Below are 19,269 nucleotides of genomic sequence, written 5' to 3' on the forward strand. Positions count from 1 at the left end.
GAATAGGATGAGGTGCAGCAGCTAGATTTACCTTTTCTCTGAATAAGCGTGAAGTCAGCCTCCAGCGGCACTAGTTTTTTTGTTCGTGAAAGGTGGAGAAAAAAAAATGATATTAGCTGTAATCCACGAGTACATGATCAGTAGACCAAATTCGAATCTATCTTATTAATGACGTTTGTAAAGTAATGTCGTCCCCATCCGGTGATCTATCCAAACAACAAGTATATACTTTTCTTCCAGCATAGTGTACAACTTTGACAGCACATCAGTCTTTATGCGCGGCAGTCTGCTCGGGTTCCTGTCCCTCAGACGGGTGCACCTCTTGCACCGTCTCCGAGACAGCCCCCTTGCTATCGATGAAATGCGAGATCCGGTTCCGGGGCAACCAGGCGTCCTCGGGCATGATGAAGAACGAGATCAGAGCGAGGATTGTTACACCGGCCATGATGATGGGGGCATCTGTATTAATAACTAGTCAGATGTCTGATGATCTTTGGATGAAAGGGAAGTGGGGATGAGGGTGTTGTTATCTTACAGTTGAGGGTCTCCCCAGTCACGGGAAAGGTGTACGGGGAGAAGAGCACGGCCACAACCCAGGCGTTCCAGATCACGCCAATGAATTGGAACGGCTTGCTCCAGCGGCCGAGACTCCACTTAGGCTTGGGGAAGCGGTCGGGAGTGCAGAGGAGTCGGCCGAGGCAGATGAGGCCATATGCTGCGGCACTGGGCACACCGGCTGCGGAGACGAGGGATGTGAAAGCCACGCTGGACGGGAGGATGGTGCAGGTGACGAGGGCGCCGACAACCCAGACGACAATCACGGCATTCCGGGGTTGGCCATTATGAACGCGGGAGACCCAGCCGGAGAAGGGGAGGACACCGTCACGGGCAACGGCAAAGACAAGACGAGATGCGGCGATGATTGCGATGGCAGTGTTCTGATTGCGAATTAGATTGGGTTCTTGGAAGGAAGTGATAGCGGGGAATGACATACGAGCCACAGAGCCACAATACAAATGACGTTCATGAAGATATGGCCACCCTTGCCAAGGACAACCGCGTAGAGCGGCACGAAAGGCTGGGGAGAGCCAAATGAAAATAGGGTGTCGGCATCCGGCTGAGAGCACGTCAGTATTCAACAGGCGTACTAGAACAAGGGTACGAACCGCGCAGAAAAGGAACAAAATAATGGTTGCCAGTCCACCAACTCCACTTGCAACTGTACTCCAGAAAATTCCACGAGCAGCGGTTACCGACGCATTCTTGGTCTCTTCTGCAACATGGCCCGAAGCATCAAACCCAATCAGGATACCTGCGGTGGCCAGGTAAGACAGACACCAGTTCCACGCTGGTGGGGCGCCGGTGCCGTTGTAAGTGGACATAAATGCTTCGTGAGCTGTTCGGAAGCCCCAGGTGTTGTGAGCACCGATAGGGAGCCAAATGATGTTAAGCAGAAAATCCAACATGACGATCGCAGACGAGAGGTAGAAGACAAATCGGAAGTATTTGGCTGTTTGAAAGGTCAGTAACCGCCAAAATCACCCCATGTCCATTCTGGAGTTATCATACGAGGCATAAAGTTCAGCAAGGCTGCCAAAGCAAGCAGCACCTCTGTACATATCCATTGGACAGCACGGAATTTGACGTCGCTGGCGTCAGTGGGAAAGTCCACATTGAATACTGTCAATTCCTGAATACGGGGTTAGTCTACTGTATCCATATTCTATTGGAAGCGCCAGCCAACTCACCGACAGCATGTAGTTCACAGCGGCCTGGGTATTACTGGCGCAGAAAGTGGTCCAAGCGGTAGTACTCCACCAAGCGACGGTGAAACCAAGAAGTCGCCCGAATCGAGGACCGCCAGCCTCGGCGGCCCACAGGTAAATGGAACCTGCAGATGGAGACGCAGAGCACACTTCTGCAATGACTGCAGCTGTGATGAAGGTGAACACCAGGGTGACCAAGTAACTTGTCCTACTCGGAGTAAGCTTCAGATCCGCTGGTTTTCGAGAATCTTCGACGTACCAATAAGCTAAATTTCCACCGGCAGCAATACCAGTACTGAAGGTCACACGCACTCCACCAACGAAGTAGAGAGCAGCTATAGAATATTAGTATGTTTTGTTAATAAGAATATGCCTGATGTAATTACATACCAAATGTTGTGGAAAAATTCTCGACCAGGGTGTATGTGCGAGCGAGTACCTGCGACTATGTGAGTCTGAAAACAATGACAGTATACAGATATGAACATACTGGTTTGTAACCCATTGATTTCTACAAAAGATTCAATGTCAGTACCACATCACTATCAGTCGGGCAACGATCTCCTTCTTCGCGGCAAGCAGCTGCTATTAACTTACCAGCAAAGCTGCATCATCTTGAGAACCGGTGTCGCTTCTGTCCTGTTCACCAACAATGGGGCCATCAGCCTGATCAACGATGAGACCCGAATGCTCATGCGTCGGCGCCATGATAGCGGTATTCTTCTGATTGAACTTAGAGGTCTACAATATTGAAGTTTGCTGTGGTTGACAATCAAGAGACAAAGATGAGAGAAGAACAATCAAAAATCTAATATGGTATCTCGCTGTTCGCCAATCGCGTGATATCTGCTAGGAACCTGCTAACCCCACCATTAGCGACCATGAAAAGTTTAACGGAAAAAGTAGCACGAGGGAGCTTCACTTTTGATCAGATTTGGACAGTATGATACCTGCGATGGTACCTCGTTCGCAGAGAAAGGGTCGAAACAAGGATGAAAACTTTTTCACTCAATGTTATCAAGTGATGATTTCGTGATGGTCTCTAATCCTTGCATGGCCTGGCCGGAGATGCCTAGTCCGCAATGGGATTCGGTCACCAGAGACGCAGAGACCAGAGAATGGCTTTCTTTTCTTCCTTTTTTTTTCCCTCCACCCAGAAGCCAAGTGAGGTATCTTCCAATCAGAGCATTCTGGCGGGACAGAGATCAAGCCCGTGGGTCATCGCTCGAGAGTTATCTCTTGGCGACCGGCAGCCAGACCTTGGTGACGGTGTACCGTTTAAGGGATGGGTACTGGGAGATATCGAGAGGACTCCATTGTTCGAAAACCATTGGATCGACTAGTTTCAATTAGTATCCATTAGGTATTAGGACCAGGAGTCCAGGATGCTTTTTTCACCATCATACGGTTCAGCGACATCCCACTCGGCCACCCCGTTATTCAACGGACCACAAGTCGAGTGATGTCCACGGGTAGACAGCTGCGAAACCGGATTGGCTGGGTCGATCACATACATTATCCACAGATGAATAGCGATAGGGAGCTCTGGAGTCTGGGTCCACCAGCATCATGACACTGAAAGAGCTTCAAGGTCAACTGTTGGCACTGAGTGCGACGATTACACGATGAATCCATTGCTTTCTTGATGGATTTCGAGATATGAGAAGATTCAGCCCGCTAGGTGTCGAAAAAATCAATGAAAGACTAACAGAAGGTGATGGAGAGTTTGTGAGACGGTCGAGTTAATCTGTAGCAGATTTCACGTGACCTCCCTCGAATCTGTGCCTCGATGAAGTGATACAAACACATTTCATCCAGTGTAGTAGAGCTGCTGCAATGGCAGGTAGTGAGTGAGGATAGATTCGTATTGATCCTGAATAGGACCAAGAAAAAAAGGAGAGGGAATGAGCATATGTCTATCAGATGTGTGGAGGGACATTCAGGGAATTAAGAGGGACTTTGAATGGTCCCTCGATTCCGCCATTGATTGAGTGAGCAGTAACCTCAGGCATCTATAGAAGAACTGTCTATTGCCTCTTCAGTGAGAAACAGACTCAACCTGAGATGTCTTCTCAGCTCATCTTCCCCATAACATCTTCTTCCCTAGTGCCTTCACCATTACCCTATCACTGCCGCATCTCACCCATCATGAGCATCTCGCCTGAGATGATGTTCAAAGTGAGTGGTCTACAGATCTAAATAGCTCCAAGGGATCATCTAATCACAGCCATGAGGCTCAGACACACCCTTCTCCCAGAGCCATTTCCTCCTCCTACCATCATCCGTTTCTTGTCTGGGCTTCAATTGGGCGTCCTGAGCTTATCTGGTTGTCATTTTGTACATCCCATCAACATAATTTATCACACTGAATGGCCCGCTCATAGCTCAAATCTACTTTCAAAGTGAAGGGGCAGGTATCAAGCCAATTCTAACGATAGGAGACCTTATATAGACTCAGTCCAAACCCTAATCAGAGCTTGATACAAGTGTTTTGATTACAGTGTTTTGGTTCACGAGGAAGGATCATGAAGACTATGTGATTTTCCATTATCTTCGTTACAGAGAACCGCATTGGGTGCAAGAAAGCATGTACCTCTACTATAAGCAGAAAGAATGTGAATTTACCAAAGCAGCGCAAAATCAAGCGAGAGCACCACAGATACCCGCCCCCTCCCCCATCATCATCCCCTACTTGCGTGCCTCAAGTCCAGCTTTGATGGCTGTTCTTTGTTAGAAATCATTCTCAATCAAACAGAAGGAGAACTCACCATCACAGGAAGTCTTTGCGTCTCCAAACAACATCTTCGTGCCGGGCATAAAGAACATGGGGTTCGGGACATCAGCTGGACTCCCCATTAGTTGCGCGCCGAACGACATGAGATTGAAGAAACTCACCATATCCACTAGACATGCCGCGCTTCATCACGATGACCTCCTTGCTCTTCCATGCGTGCAGGACGGGCATGCCTGAGATTGACGAGTCGGGCTCCAAGGCAATGGGGTTGACAGTGTCGTTTGCGCCTATCACCAGGGTGACGTCTGTATCTGGGAAATCGTCGTTGATCTCGTCCATTTCGAGGACGACTGTGTATGGAATTAGTTCAAAGTGTTAGGCGAAATAAATAGAGAGAAGGGATAGATGGTAGGCTTACTGTCGTATGGCACTGAGGCCTCGGCAAGGAGAACATTGCATTGTCCGGGCATGCGACCAGCTGCGAGAATACAGGTTAGCGTGTCGAGCTTCTGAGATATAATGAGAGGACCCAACGCAGGAAATACCGACTGGGTGAATAGCAAATCGTACTTTGACGCCTTTAGCGCGTAGCATTCGCACTATCTCCGCCAGGGCGTATTGTGCCTTGGCCACGGCCATACCATACCCGACAACCTACAATAGTGTAAGCATATAGAATTAGGAGTAGCTAATATTTGACTTACTATAATCACACTCTCTGCGTTTGCAAGCGTTTCTATCGTATCGTCTATGGTGGCTTGAGTGATTTGTCCCTCAATCTTTTTCTGTGTCTGTTGAGGAGCTGCAATTCCACCGAAGAGGACATTTGTAAGGGACCGATTCATAGCAACACACTTGCTTAGTTAGCGGATGTCTACAGCATAGATCTTCCTACTCACCATGATGTACGATAAGATTGAGCGGCTCACGCCAATGAGTGATCCTACGCTTGTGAGAAGTGGATTGTCCAGCATGAGACCTTCTGCAACCAAAGCAAACCCAGAGTAGGCATTTAGAACGGTGATGACAACAGCTTTAGAGAGTTAGCATCATCTCAGGGAAGCAAGACCTTTGGCTTAAAGACATACGCATGTCAGCTCCTCCAATAGCAGCGGTTGTGGTGTAGCCTTTCAAGAAACTTAGTACCGTATTCGCACCTAGGCAGGTCGCCGCGATGATTGGAGACGCGGGCCCCATTGAGATAAAAGCTCCCATTGTTGCCATATTTGTTCCAAGTAGGGCTGAGTTGATTACATGACGACCAGGAAGGATTGTGGGTTTGGACGACATGCGGCCAGCAAGTTTCAAGAAGGCCACAATGGATCCGGTGAAGGTGACACCACCTGTTCAGGGTCAGTAGTCATAGAGATATCAAATATTATTGCAAACCGTACCTATCAAAACACCAAGATACGCAGTCACCATATGCAATGTTGAGATATCAGCAATGTCGGCCATCACGCTTCCGATACTCGTGAGGACAGCAGCCAGACCAACAACTGAATGAAGAGCAGCAACGGTCTGGGGCAAGCCAGTCGGCGTGATCCGACGCCCAATCAAAGCGCCTGGAGAATATAAGCCACATTGTTTCATCAACAGTCAAAGGTAGGAAAGAATCCAAGCGCACCAACAAGAGCACCTGCACCAGCCATTGCTGTGAATTGAGCAAGAACTTCTGGCGAGAAGCCAACAGCTGCAAGCGATGCAAGGATGCCGGAAGCAACGCCCAGAATACCCAGAATGTTTCCTCGACGAGCAGTTTGTTGAGACGCAAGACCCGAGATTGAGCCTAATTCTTTTTGTTAATACAAAGGGGCGAAATGGTAGAATATTTACTTACTGATACACAGAAGACTGCTCACGAGATAGCCGGCACTGACCAGGCCAGCCATTCCTGTGCTGGCCGCTGCTATAAAGCCGCCGCCAAATACGACAGCTGGAATCGCGTAGAGCCACGGATATTCAGGCGGATCGGTAGGGCCTGTATGCAGTGGTTAGTAAGTCGGCATCCATAACGAGGGGAAGAACTAACGCTTGAACATGTCCAGCATGCGCTTCGTGATGACGAAGCCTCCAGCTACGTTTGTGGAGGCTAAAAGGACCGAGGCTGCTCCAAGACCCTCTGGAACAGTTGTAGGCATATAGCCTCCGCCCATGATGAAGAGTCCGCCAATGCCAACCATGCCTGTAAGAGTCAAATATGAGCATCTTATATTTACACCACGTCATCTCTGCTTACCTGAAATTGCATTCGTGACACTCATCAACGGAGAGTGAAGAGCTGGAGCAACACCCCAAACAGCTCGATATCCAACCAGACCAGCCAATCCGAAAGTCATCATATTGCCCATAAAAGCAGGGCCAGTGGCTTTTCCTAGAGCAAGAGCAGTTCCCATACCGGCGGTGACAGCTGCGACATCGCGAGTAGCTTTTTGCCAGGGGGTGAGAGCCAGCGCAGTCTGTTCCTTGTCTGGAACAGCGGCAGCTGTCTGTTTCGGTGCAGGTGGCGGTGCTGGCCGCGGAGCTGGAGGGAGAATCTCGCCATTGAGAGTGACAATTGAGCCGCGCACGACCTCATCCGATAGATCAACTCCAAAGGACTTGTCTTGTGGAGCCATGGATAGAAGAAACTTGGTGATATTGTTTGAATACAATGTCGAAGCTTGAGCCGGCAGGCGCGAGGGGAAATCCGTGTATCCTGAATTTTATCAGTCTGATTTCTCGGATTCAACTTGCAAAAACCAAACCAAACATACCAATAACTGTCACATCGTGATAGTTCACCAATTGTCCAGGAACCGTTGCTTCGCAGTTTCCTCCAGCCTCGGCCGCCAGATCAACAACTACTGAACCAGGTTTCATGGCAGCAAGCATCTTCTTGTAATCAGTGTTTGCAGTAGAAAGCAACTAATTGCAGAATAGGTATACCTCTTTGGTGATAAGTTTCGGTGCCGGTTTCCCCGGGATCAGAGCAGTCGTGATGATAATATCCACTTCACGGCACTGCTCCATGAATAGCTTCATCTCGGCTTCAACGAACTCCTTGGACATCACTTTGGCATATCCTCCCTGGCCAGCGCCATCTTCTTGAATGTCGACCTCGATAAACTCGGCACCTAGAGACTGGACCTGTTCACGAGCGGCAGAGCGTGTGTCGAATCCGCGGGTAATGGCACCTAAACGACGAGCCTAGGCAAACACCAATGGCTGTTAGAAGGTTCTCATTGTCGAAGCGTCGTAGACCTACCGCAGCAATAGCGCTCAAACCAGCCACACCGGCACCAATCACGAGAACCTTACTAGGCGGGATCTAAGCAACCACGTTAGTGATGACCTCCTTCTGGTGAGAAGCGAACAACCTTTCTGGAAACACAGAGTTAGCCGCCAGTACCTTGCGTTGTCCAATTCAAGAAATGTCTTACCCAGCAGCAGTAACTTGACCCGTCAAGAAGCGACCAAAATGGTTCGATGCCTCAAGCACAGCCTTGTAACCGGCAATGTTGGCCATAGAGCTATAGAGAGCATTAATATCCAGAATCGAGGAATTCAAAATCGCATTCCCGCAGGTCACTTACCTGAGGGCATCGAATGTCTGGGCACGGGAAATCCGAGGGATCATATCCATAGCGAAAGACGTAACTCCACGCGAAGCGAGCGCCTCTACAAGCGGCTTATTCTGGGCAGGATACAGGAACGAGACGACCGTACTTCCCTGGTGGAGAGCCTCGACCTCGTCTATAGGGCCCTCCTGTCGGGGACTACGGACTTTCAAGACGATATTACTTTCGGACCATAGAGCACCCCTGTCGACCAAGGTGGCACCGGCTTGTTCGTAGGCATGATCAAGGATCTGGGCTTGTCCGCCCGCCCCACGCTCCACCAGGACGCGCGAGAAGCCCTTCTTCAAGAGTAGAGTAACGTTCTGTGGTGTGACGGCTACGCGACGCTCGTTGGGCCAGGTCTCGCGCGGGACTCCTACCGTCAGCGAGGAATATGGGATAGCGGGTACACTGGACGGAGTAGAGGCACTGCTCGCGGTTCTTCTCGTAATCTGTGGCCATCGTGCAAGCGAAGGCAGGTCATGCTCGCTGTGTTGGTAGGTGAGGTGGGGTATCTGTCGTTTCTGCACCACTGCTTCGATAGATCAGTACCTGACTCCAACTGTTTCTTCAACCTGCGCGTCAACCTAAGCGAGACACTCACCAAGATACTTCGAAGAAAACAATTCTCTTCCTGAGTGGGATCGGGAAGCCGCACGGCACGGCCCCAGAGCCGACCGCAGGGTGAACGGCACACTCATCGTCAATGTCGACACCTAGCAAGGGGACAGCGCTGTAGAAAATTCCTCGGATGGATATATCATGCCGAAAGTCGAGCGACCTCGATTGTGATTTGAAGGAGTGTATCGTGCGATGGAAAGGAAGGAAGGGCGGCAGCTGTACGTGACGGAGGTGAAGTGGAGTAGCGAGAGCCAACCTATATCTACTCCGTCAAGACGACAAAGAGGGGGTCCAATCCTCATAGGTCTAATACATCCGGTGCTGACTTGTCCCTGGACTAGCGAGAGGATGTATTCAGCATGGGGATGGGCGGACGGCCCGTAAGGGAGGGGAAGGAGAGGGAGAGAGGAGGAGAGTTGCTGGGCGTGGCAGGGAAAAAAGCATGGATCAATGGGGCGACAATTTTGTGAGTTTTTATTGACTTGTCCCCGAGTACATCATCTCATTATTCTTCTCAGTCATGCGATGCAACGCTATTGATGGAATCACAGGAATACCGTTCCCAATCTCTCAGTCGGTATCAATAATGAGTATGCTTGTACATAGTATAGGTACTCGTAGTATACTCCGCCAACCCCGGAAAATGAGGGGAAAGCTCATGTGGGGGAAACAAAGCGCCAAACTTCCCGCAGCCCACTTAGTGACTGCTGGATCTAGTTTCTTTCTAAACCATGGTTTTGTCCAGATTCCACGATGAAGTCATATATATCTACAAAGTTGCCTATTCTTTATGAATGCTAACATCTAGTCTATGCCGAAACCCAGGTTCTCCGTCTATCCGAATCCCATCCACTCTCTGGAAGATGACCGAAACGCAACGCTGCAGCGGTTGTACATTATGGGGTTTACTACCCACATCGTGAGATTGATGCTGCCCATTTCCGATCCTCGAGCTGAAACCCTCCTTTTGTGTGATACAGATGCTACTACAGTCCTATCGTGGTCTGTGCCGCACCACATATATCCGAGGCTACCACCCACCCCCCGACGGAACAATGACATGCAGCAATAAGCTATCGGACAAATCCTTCAAGATAACTCGATATTCGCCTACAGAGCCTCTATCGCAATAACCACTGAATATGCAGGAGCAAATCGTGAAGCGAAAGGCAAGTCGATAGTAACAAACACATAGTGAGGCTCTATCCGGAAATCATAGCATTAGCTTCCTCCCCAAAGAAATATGCATCAAACCTCGGCGGAAGCCTACCAGAAAGTATAATTTCGATAGAGATTAACCCTAGCAGTAACTCACCGACGCTTCTACGTTTCAAGTTCCCGGAGGAGCCGGCAGAACAGTCATTGCAGGATGTTAATATAGTAACTTTGATTTGGAGTATGGACATCAAGGTGTCCCATGTGTCTGAAAATGCCCTGCCAATCTGTGTGGGTGCCGACTGCTGAGACTTGAGAGCCAGACACTTCCTGTGTCTCAATTTCATCCGGATTCTGCATTCATCTACGCGGCTGGGATATTTTAAGTTAGTTGTAGCTATCTTTGGGGGGGGTTTTTTTTTGTTTTGTTTTTTTTTCGGAAATGAATAGACGGACAGGAAAAGATAGCACGCAACAGTTTTACCGCGGTTAGTATAGAGTTAATGACCATTTTCATTCCGGTTCTTAAGCCTCATCGTAGCAAGCAATGCATCAGGGTATCCAGCCTCTGTCCAGGAGGAACCCGGAAGTAACAGTTCCAGCCGATAGATATTATACAAAAGAATTAGACCATAAGGAAAAACAATAGTGTAGTCAAGAAAGAAAAACATAGTGTGTCAAGCCGAAAACCACCCCCCCCCCCCACGGGAGGAGACGCCGAGTTCCAAAGGCAATGATATCTCTCTCGACAAACGCCCTTGCGCCAAAAGTGAACAATCATCCAAGTGTCAAAATTGCTAGCATAACACGACCTAGCTCGAGTGCCCGGCCTTTCACAGTCGTCATGATCGCTGATGCCAGATCGTAGACTTTCTTTTCCCTCGAAGCATGAAGCCCATGATACTCTTCGCTGTGGATTGCTCCTTGCCTTCCTGTTTAGCGAGCTTACTACGCTTCAGGCTCTTTTTCCGGCTTCCTTTAGAAATGCATTCTTGCTGGACTGGCTCCTGTGCCTCCACACTGTGGACACTCTCCACCTCCGATCGAAGGCTGCTCGAGTAGGACGATTTGATAGAATGCATGGTAGAATCGCGCACAGGGCGCGGACGATAGGTGGTCGGAGTCGGAGCACTGATATTGCTGTACACCGACCCTGATCGATTCCGGCTAAAGGTCGGTGACGAATAGTAAGGCGCGTTGTTTGTCATTACGGGGGAGGGCGAACGGCATGCTTGCAGCGGTGATGACAGCTCAGAGCTCATGCGCGTGTGAGAAATGCCCGTGGGCCGTTTTCGAGAGTCATTTCCGGGAGAGGCGGAAGCATGACGGGCGTGCGAGAAGAGGCCGCTTGAGCTGCCCATGTTTCTCGCCGAAGGGGGACGACGCAAAGATTCGGTGGGTAAGCGCGAGCGCATCACAGTGTACAGCGAAGCCCCTTTCTCTGCGCCGGAGGTTCTCAAACCAGAGAAGGTCTTTGAACGAAACCTTGGAGAGTGTGGTTGAGGGACTTCGGGCAGTTCGGATACTGAACAGATTGTGGCGCTGGGCTGTGGCAGCTCCATAAAATCCGACTCTTCTTCTGCTTGAGAGGTGTGTTGCCCTATCGAGAGACTCTTCCGTCTGAGCTGCTGCTCTTTTTCTCGATCCGGATCGACTTTTTGCTCACGATTTGCCAATAAGGGTTGAGATCTGGCTGCTTGTCTTAAGGAATAGATGCCCTCAGAGGCGGCCTTTGTGGAATCGCTGCTCGTTTTCTCCTGATAGAAAGTGTTCCGTTTTCTACTCAAAGATGCCGCGGCTGGGAAATTCGACTGATCAGGGCTAATCTGGATCAAACTTGGTTTGGAGATTGGTTCCACGTATGTGACCTTCTCCGCCATGAAGACATCTGTCTCATCCTCCGAATACACCGAAGTAGGAGACAGAGATCTGGTAGACCGAGCACTTGACGAAACAGGTGATCCAGGAGGCACGTAGACCGCCGGTTGCAGAAAGATGGGGGACTCAAAGGGCGACGGCTGATCCAGAGATGGCAGCTCGATAATCGCATCGTCTTCGTCAAAGGCAATCGAATCGGCCACAAAGGTGGTATTACTACTTCGCTTGATGGTATCCATTGAGACAGGACGGGACTTCCTGCCTCGGGATGGGTATGGTGAAAGAAGACGGGCAACGTGACGGTTCTCTATCTCAAGATCCACGCCTACGTCTGATAACTTCTCCGTACTCATATTGGGTGACGCCCCAGTGGTGTCGTCGACTGGCGAAAACCCGTTATCCTGTCCACCATGTTCGGATTCCGAGATGTCTTCCTCCTCCGACTCGTAGCGTCGCGGCAAGAGCTGCTGGTTCGTGTAGTCAAGGTCGAGAGATTCAGTAGGTTGGTACATTTCCTCAGCCGACAGAGATATACGATCGACAGACAAGCAACTAGAAACGAATGTTTCAAGAAATAAAATCACAGCACAGAGGAAGACTCAGAAGGTCTCATCTCATAGGGGTCATCAAGGCAGAAAAATGAGTGTGATGTCAAAAAAAGAAACGAGCGTGGTAATGGACTCAAGAAGAAGGCTGACAAGGGGACGTAAGTACTTGGATCGATCAAGTCCCAACGGGCACGGCAAGGATATATTCTTTTCTTTTTTCTTTTTTTATAGAAATGATATTTTATTTTATCCCCCTCCTCCTCTCCTGTTCCACACGGGTTGGCATGCTCTAAAGGAGTGGATCCTAGAAACCCTGCCTGGATAGTATTTTTTTTTTTTCTTCTGAACAAGGAGGGAGACCGAGACGACCCTCGATGCCATCAGATCACACAACCGCCGGAGAGAACGGACCAGCAGAAAGCTCGATCCACTGTCGGACCAGTCAAGTAGTCAACATTGGCATAAAAATAGAGAGAAGAAGAAGAAAAAAATAAAATAAAAAAAAAAAAACAATAAAAAAAAAAACAGCTGTGCACACGTGCATCACACCAGGCCTGCTGCGGATTTTGACCCTGCTTCTCCTCAAGGCGCTCTCTACGAACGATAGGAATCGTTTTGCACTGGTTGATGCTTACTTACGTTGGCCGCCTTTTCCCTGCCTGGTCACTCCTTCAGGCCAAGGAGTGTGAAGCGAAGCCTCAGGATGTGATTTGAAGAGTAACCCTTGCATTTTGAGTTCCTCACTAAAACCCTGCATTATTGCTGAGCCGAGAATGATTGAGTGTCTCTGCCTGGGTATTTCACGTAGATTGCTCTTCGTCCCAGAAAGATGGGAGAGAATGCGACGTATCAACGTGAGCTGTCAATTTAGAAGGGGAATCAGAGGTCAGTGCTCTCGGCAGCAAACCTCCATATTGCTGGACAGGGATGACGAAAAGTAGTTTGACTGCGAGCCCTCGAAAATGGGAAATTTTTGGCGGTAACAGCTAGATTGCAGGCCTGCATCTTCCACCTCAATTGGCATAGTCAACGTTTCTTCAACGCCTCCAACCAATCTTCCCGAACATGCGGATTTTAAGATAGGGGGTAAGATAACTAGTTGAAAAGGCCAAGATAGCGCGCTAAGTGTTCGTTGCCAAGAACTGGGGCCATGAGGGTGACCAGATGACTCGGCTGGATACTTGATTGACTCCGGAGTCTGTACTTCATAGATTGCTAGTCTCCTGTGTTCTCTTGGTTTCGCGGGCTGACCAGGCGGAGTGCTGCGTATCGAGTGTTGACCCGGGAATGCTGGAGTCTTGGTCCCATCTCTCTCTCTCTCTCTCTCTGTTACTATACTGGCTTCAGGCCGCTCCTATCTTGCAAGCTGGGAGTTTGCAAGCCAGCCACCAGATGCTTTCCATCCGAGCCATTATCATCTCTGGTTGATAACGACAACGTCAATCCAATTGAATGGCCCCCACAACGCCACGGACAATTTAAAAATACGTATGGCTTGTATGTATGTACTATGTCGCAGCTCGTATGCTCGCCGCATGATCAATGCAGTAGATAGTAGATCATATCAAAGCGTCCTGAACTGCTGGCAAAGCTTGCCGAATATGAGGTGTAAGACGTTCGTTCCTGAGAGGAGTTGCCAAGTTAGCCGCCGCTGCTCCAAAAGTGTGGGGCATCTCTAACTCAAACACACCAACAGACCAGGGGAAGCGAATGATCTTGCCGTTCAGGGATCCGCCAGAGCATGGTCCGTTTGCTCTCTTTGGATTTCGTCTTGAGAAGATTCGAATAAACAGACTCTGTTGAGTATGTTGAGCTTATTTTTGGCTCGGATGAAACGACAAAACATCGATCGAGCGAGCCACAGCGAATAGGAGAATTTCAAATGTGCACGGCAGGGAACACTACGTAAGTCAGTCGATGGAGGATCCCCTGGAGCAGAAAGAATCTAGCAAAACCCTTGCAGCAGGTTAGCAACTTAGCAGGCGTCTAAGTGGGTTTGGATCCCGTCACTGAACCAACAACATGAAGCCTCGAAGGCCCAAATCGGATCGCGTAGCCGGATAGGAGAGTTTCAGAAAGTCTTAGATACTCCGTAGTTTGTACTCCATAGAGTCGTTCGTTTGCATTTTTCCAGGCGAATCACAGGTCAGGACTCGAGAATCAGGACAAACGAAAAGCTGAAGCTGTGACAACCCGGTTGGGTAAAGGAACACGAATCAGCTGATCTAGTATGCGTGTTGTTGAGGTGGTTGGGGGAGGAAGATTGTCCTTTTCGATTGATATCATGGTTGTCAAAACGTACAAGACTGACTCGAAAGCACATTTGTTAGTTAGTTGGTTGCTTTTCGACATCTACAGAGTTTGATTGTTGAATCATTGAAGACCGCGAGCAGAGAGAAAAAGAAGTGGCAGGTTGTAAGTACATACATACTAGGGTGCTTCCTCTTAGCTTACTTGCCGCAACGTCCAGTGTGCTGCTGATCTGGACTTACAGGAATTATGCAGATGTGTTGCTGGACTGCACATCCTACTTTCTACCCTGTACTACGTGTTCAACGGTGGTTGCCGTATGAAACAAATCCTCGGCACTGTGCGTGCATGATTATCAAAAAGGTGCTTGGATTATCAAGAAGCTGTTCTTTCAGAGAGTGATTTGGAATCGCACTTGCCAATATTTATTGACAATATCAACTCACCAGATACAGATACAGATACAGATTCAACTGATTATGGAAGAGCATGTCTCTGTCTTCCTGGGCGATGGCAGGAAGCACAGTTTGCAAAGCACCAGATGATCTAACTTTCTCTGCATCTTATAGTTTCTCTCCTTACTTCGATGTCCACGCCCGTCTAATGCGTGGTGACCAGCACACACCATGATCATGATCCTCCTGGCCCTGGTACTGTCCATCCAACCATCTAGGAGACCAGCCTCCACGATTTTCCGTCAGCGCTATTCTTCGGAAATTGAGTGTCCATATTAACCTTCGTTCGTCCAGTCACCGACGCACCCGCCGCAATCAAAGCATTACCAGGGCAGGAAAGTTCAATAAAGCACGCGTGGTCTACTGTTTGGTCTACAACTAATTGCGAGCATCCATGGTTCCGACAGTGGTCATCGCCAATCTACAAGAGAAGTTACTGAATGAACGAAGTTCAAATCACCGTCCATGGAGCTCCCCCTTGCTGTCAATCGAACCAGTATAAGAGCTTCTTCGTGGACTATCTTCCTCTACCAAGACTGCAACGAGATACAGGTCATACCAATGGTCCACCAACTTCCAAGTTTTGCGAGAGGGTCCTGGAAGTGGTTAATCAGACCATCTCTTACCCCGTACTAAAAACGTACTGTGTAGATCCTGAGAAAGTCGACGGAGACTGACGGCCGAAGTCACTGAATAGAGAGCAGTGCAGGAAAGTGGGTTCAGTTTCACACCGCTGTATATGACACATAACTTCCCGTTGAACAGAGCGTTTCTATTGATTGGTGTTTTCTCCACAGAACGGCGCATTTGCCGTCCTAACTAAAGTACCCCTAAATGGGCGTTCAGAAGATACTGGGCTTTACCTGAACCGGTGGATTCTCCGGGTACTTCCAAAACCCCCTGTCCAACGGCTGATCAAATTGTCTAGATGACGGTTGTGATGGATTCACGTATACCGACAGGGATGCAACATGGTTTCTAAAGAATTCTGTTTTAGACCCCCAGGTATGCAGATTTATTATAAGGATGAATGCGTGGAATAGTATGTAGATTGCCGCCGGCTTGATATCAACTATCTCGTATTTATACTACTACTACTACTACTACTACTACTACTACTACTACTACTACTACTGTACTACACCGTGAAATCCACCAACCAACCTAGAACACTACCTCAATCAGAATCCCACAGGAGCAACAAAAAAATATCCTACATACTTTCCATCTCATCTCATCTCACCACCCCAAGCATCAAGCATCAAGCTTCCTAGCTAACATTTCAAGCTTAAAACATCCTTACCAACCAGGGCACACCCAGAACATCAACCCTAGATATGAAGGACCGCCGAAGCCCTACATAGCAAAACCCACCCCTTCAATCTAACATGATGCAAAGTGACAATGCCACGATCCCCTCCCATCCCATCCCGTCATTCCTCAAATCTCCCATCTTCCATCTTCCATTTTTTTCATTCTTCCTCTCCCTCCTCCCCTGAAGATTGAGATTGGCGAACCCATACATGTCTCACAATCCCAGCATCAATCCTCCCCTCCGCTCCCGCTGAGATCATCCCTGTCTGAGTACGTAAGTTGCATTGTTTATCCACGATTACAATCAACAGCGACGACCCTTTTCTACAATACAAAGGTACTTCCGGACAAAACCCATAAACGTATGAGCCGATGCAACGCAGCCGGGTCACGGTCTCTTGTTCCTGTGCATGCGGCATTTTAAGCGCATCCAGCCAGATTCGGAGACCCTTTGATATCGACATGGTTGATTGAGTTGGGTTGGGTTGGGTTGGGTTGTGCTCGGGGTTTGAGCGTCGGGCAGCTACTGATTCTGGATATGACCACAGTGTGGTAGATTGGAGTTCATGTTGTCTTGAGAATATGGAGTTCATGAAGAGATTCTGTGGCTGTGGTATGATGTTTGTGTGTGTGTGTGTGTGTGTGTGTTGTGTGTGTCTGCATATGTCATGTCACTTTATGAAAGCTTTGAGCATGGATGATAACCTGTCAGGCAATGTTGCCTGCACTGATACAGTACTTGTATGGCTTGATTGAGCAGCATATAAGGATCTGTCGTAGAATTGAAATCTGTGTGATACCGCTACACTAAAAAGGTATCCGGATTCTAGTTAGTGGGATACAGTATTTCATCTACGTCGACAGGATCCTACTCACAATGACCAGGCGAAAGACTCAATGTACATCCTCAGTGCTTAATATCTGTGGGGTCAGACTATATCATCAGTATACTCCAAAAGTAGAAAGACACATGCACATGACAACCATTAAATTTATGTTTTACCTGTCATCTATAGATACTAGAATAAAATCAACTACTAATCACAAGTGCAGATAGAAGAGAAGAGAAGAAGAAGAAAAAAAAAAAAAAAAAAAAAAAAACCAAATAGCTGCAGCCAGCAGCATGGCAAAAAAACACACATGAAGAATGTTAAAAGAGGTAGAATACAACCTAGGAGTAACATCAAGAGCAAGACCCAGATAGGATCATCTTGATCTGCCACATCCCTAGGTAAAGAAACCTTGAACAATTCTCCCAGACACACATAACCCACCCAGTGTGAATGCACCTTCCCATGCTGCAAAGTGACACCGCCATATGAGCTCGTTGCAAAGTGGAAGCGACCAGTATCGTAAGGTCATTCATTAAACAGTGATAAAAATATTTAGGCAGCAGAAAAAAGAAGTTTTCTGGAGGACACAGAAGAAGAAATCGGTCGCTTTTTCTGTTCCGGACGCACGAAACCGGAGGTGGTCGTCGTGTCGGTCATCATCGCAGAGGATTGGACCAAGTGAAGGAGAACGGGGATGATTGACTACTTTTCGCAGCTTCTCCGAATCGATGAAACCTGCGCACTGATCAAGCGCGTCTAGGCCTTACGGGAGCGGGTAACGGGGCCGTTGGACCGGCCGGTCGACACAGCGGCTCCGTTCGACTGAGCACCAGTGATAGAATCGGGGTGGACAGAGGGGACCTCAAAGTTCTTCATATCGACCAGAGACTGCTTTCCAGTGTTGCGGCGAGGGCGGCCAGTCTTGGCAGTCTTCTTATAGGTGGCGATGTAGAAGGAGATGAACAGGAAGAGGTAGGAGCTGATGATGCCAATGCCTGAGAAAGCGGCGAACTCCTCTCCGGCGCACTTGCCCATGTTCGGGGCCCAGGGGAAGTATGTGGACGAGAAATAAGTGTAGGAGGCGAAGTAGACGAAGCCTAATGCGCAATCAGCCATTGTCAACTCATAACTATGCTGACTTATGTTTACTTACCAAGATCGATAACGAACTGAATGATCTGCAGACGGGTGATCCACTCCTTCCACCAGATGCGGATGCCACGGGCACTCTGGAAGTAGTACCAGTACATGACAACGTGTACCAGAAGGTTGATATCAATAACAACCCACTGCACGGCGGTCAAACCGATGAGCTGAGTGTAGCAAAGGAGGGCCGTGGCACCATGGTGATAGGTATGGAGGAAGGTCAAGGGCTTCTTCTTGAGGAACAGGAAGACGGTATCGAGCAATTCGAGGTACTTGGTCAGGTAGTTGAGCTATCCGGTCATTAGCCCATGATCGTTGCCAGTACCCAAATCCAGGAAACACCACTTACATAGTACAGAACAATGAGGGGCCGGGTCCATCCACCGCGGTGGTCGCAGATAGCAAAGAAGATACCGTGTCTCCAGACTGTCGGCAGCAGCTGCTCAATGAAGAGAGCGAGCAGAGTTGCACTGATCGCGGTCAGGTAAAAATTGTGGATCATGAACAACGTGTTGAGCTTGAAAGCTGGGCGATTCTTCATCACCTCACGACCACCGAAGATGATGATGTAGTAGACCACAAGAGCAATGGCAGTCTCCTTGAACGTGGACATCGGCGTCACACCCTGCACGAACTCAAACTCGCTAGCCGGGTAGCCGACGACGAGCTCGAAAGCCTTGTCGAAGATGGGCCATAGGTGGATGCCAAACGGCCGATCGATCGTCGGACGGGGCAGACTTTGCAGCAATTCGAGCGCCATGATGAATTAGATAAGACGTATCTATAATTGAGATGGAACGTAGATAGTGAACTGAAGAGGAGCCCCTTAATGAGCGGTCCTTTATTTTTTCTTCCCTTCTGAGTATCTCTGCGCAAGATACAGCCAGAAAAGGGTTTGGAAAAAAAAAAGGAGGGGGGGGGGACGTGGAGGGAAGAAGTCAAAGAACGACAAACCGGAGGATCAAAAGAT

The 19,269-nt window shown here is 48.8% G+C and overlaps 5 protein-coding genes across 5 annotated transcripts, besides 7 other annotated features; all 5 read right to left on the reverse strand.

Moving 5' to 3' along the window:
• Positions 1-265: 265 nt before the first annotated feature.
• Positions 266-2,474, reverse strand: ACLA_002360 (putative amino acid permease; the record flags this gene model as incomplete). The annotated part of the gene is made up of 10 exons (XM_001276250.1): positions 266-459; positions 536-938; positions 995-1,117; positions 1,167-1,510; positions 1,570-1,690; positions 1,749-1,974; positions 2,026-2,101; positions 2,157-2,205; positions 2,257-2,277; positions 2,364-2,474. 10 exons carry the CDS (start codon positions 2,472-2,474, stop codon positions 266-268), a joined length of 1,668 nt encoding a protein of 555 aa, XP_001276251.1.
• A 524-nt stretch (positions 2,475-2,998) lies between these two features.
• On the reverse strand, positions 2,999-3,282 carry ACLA_002370 (uncharacterized protein; the record flags this gene model as incomplete). The annotated part of the gene is made up of 2 exons (XM_001276251.1): positions 2,999-3,105; positions 3,165-3,282. The coding sequence occupies 2 exons, from the start codon at positions 3,280-3,282 to the stop codon at positions 2,999-3,001; spliced, it is 225 nt and encodes a 74-aa protein (XP_001276252.1).
• A 1,172-nt stretch (positions 3,283-4,454) lies between these two features.
• ACLA_002380 (putative nicotinamide nucleotide transhydrogenase) lies at positions 4,455-8,800 on the reverse strand (the record flags this gene model as incomplete). The annotated part of the gene is made up of 19 exons (XM_001276252.1): positions 4,455-4,486; positions 4,535-4,609; positions 4,662-4,850; positions 4,919-4,978; positions 5,046-5,154; positions 5,205-5,354; positions 5,400-5,533; positions 5,589-5,843; positions 5,895-6,065; positions 6,128-6,289; positions 6,341-6,481; positions 6,533-6,685; positions 6,740-7,198; positions 7,257-7,374; positions 7,429-7,689; positions 7,748-7,799; positions 7,923-8,012; positions 8,076-8,631; positions 8,704-8,800. 19 exons carry the CDS (start codon positions 8,798-8,800, stop codon positions 4,455-4,457), a joined length of 3,264 nt encoding a protein of 1,087 aa, XP_001276253.1.
• A 1,917-nt stretch (positions 8,801-10,717) lies between these two features.
• ACLA_002390 (uncharacterized protein) lies at positions 10,718-12,265 on the reverse strand (the record flags this gene model as incomplete). The annotated part of the gene is made up of 1 exon (XM_001276253.1): positions 10,718-12,265. One exon carries the CDS (start codon positions 12,263-12,265, stop codon positions 10,718-10,720), a length of 1,548 nt encoding a protein of 515 aa, XP_001276254.1.
• A 1,343-nt stretch (positions 12,266-13,608) lies between these two features.
• Positions 13,609-13,629: a microsatellite.
• A 2,463-nt stretch (positions 13,630-16,092) lies between these two features.
• Positions 16,093-16,140: a microsatellite.
• Positions 16,093-16,148: a microsatellite.
• A 642-nt stretch (positions 16,149-16,790) lies between these two features.
• Positions 16,791-16,818: a microsatellite.
• Positions 16,819-16,939: 121 nt separating this feature from the next.
• Positions 16,940-16,977: a microsatellite.
• Positions 16,944-16,976: a microsatellite.
• A 419-nt stretch (positions 16,978-17,396) lies between the features above and the next one.
• Positions 17,397-17,420: a microsatellite.
• A 489-nt stretch (positions 17,421-17,909) lies between these two features.
• ACLA_002400 (elongation of very long chain fatty acids protein) lies at positions 17,910-19,059 on the reverse strand (the record flags this gene model as incomplete). The annotated part of the gene is made up of 3 exons (XM_001276254.1): positions 17,910-18,250; positions 18,307-18,589; positions 18,649-19,059. 3 exons carry the CDS (start codon positions 19,057-19,059, stop codon positions 17,910-17,912), a joined length of 1,035 nt encoding a protein of 344 aa, XP_001276255.1.
• Between the last annotated feature and the right edge of the window lie 210 nt (positions 19,060-19,269).

Source organism: Aspergillus clavatus, genomic scaffold, assembly GCF_000002715.2.
Source record: "Aspergillus clavatus NRRL 1 1099423829750 genomic scaffold, whole genome shotgun sequence".
NCBI lineage: Eukaryota > Fungi > Ascomycota > Eurotiomycetes > Eurotiales > Aspergillaceae > Aspergillus > Aspergillus clavatus.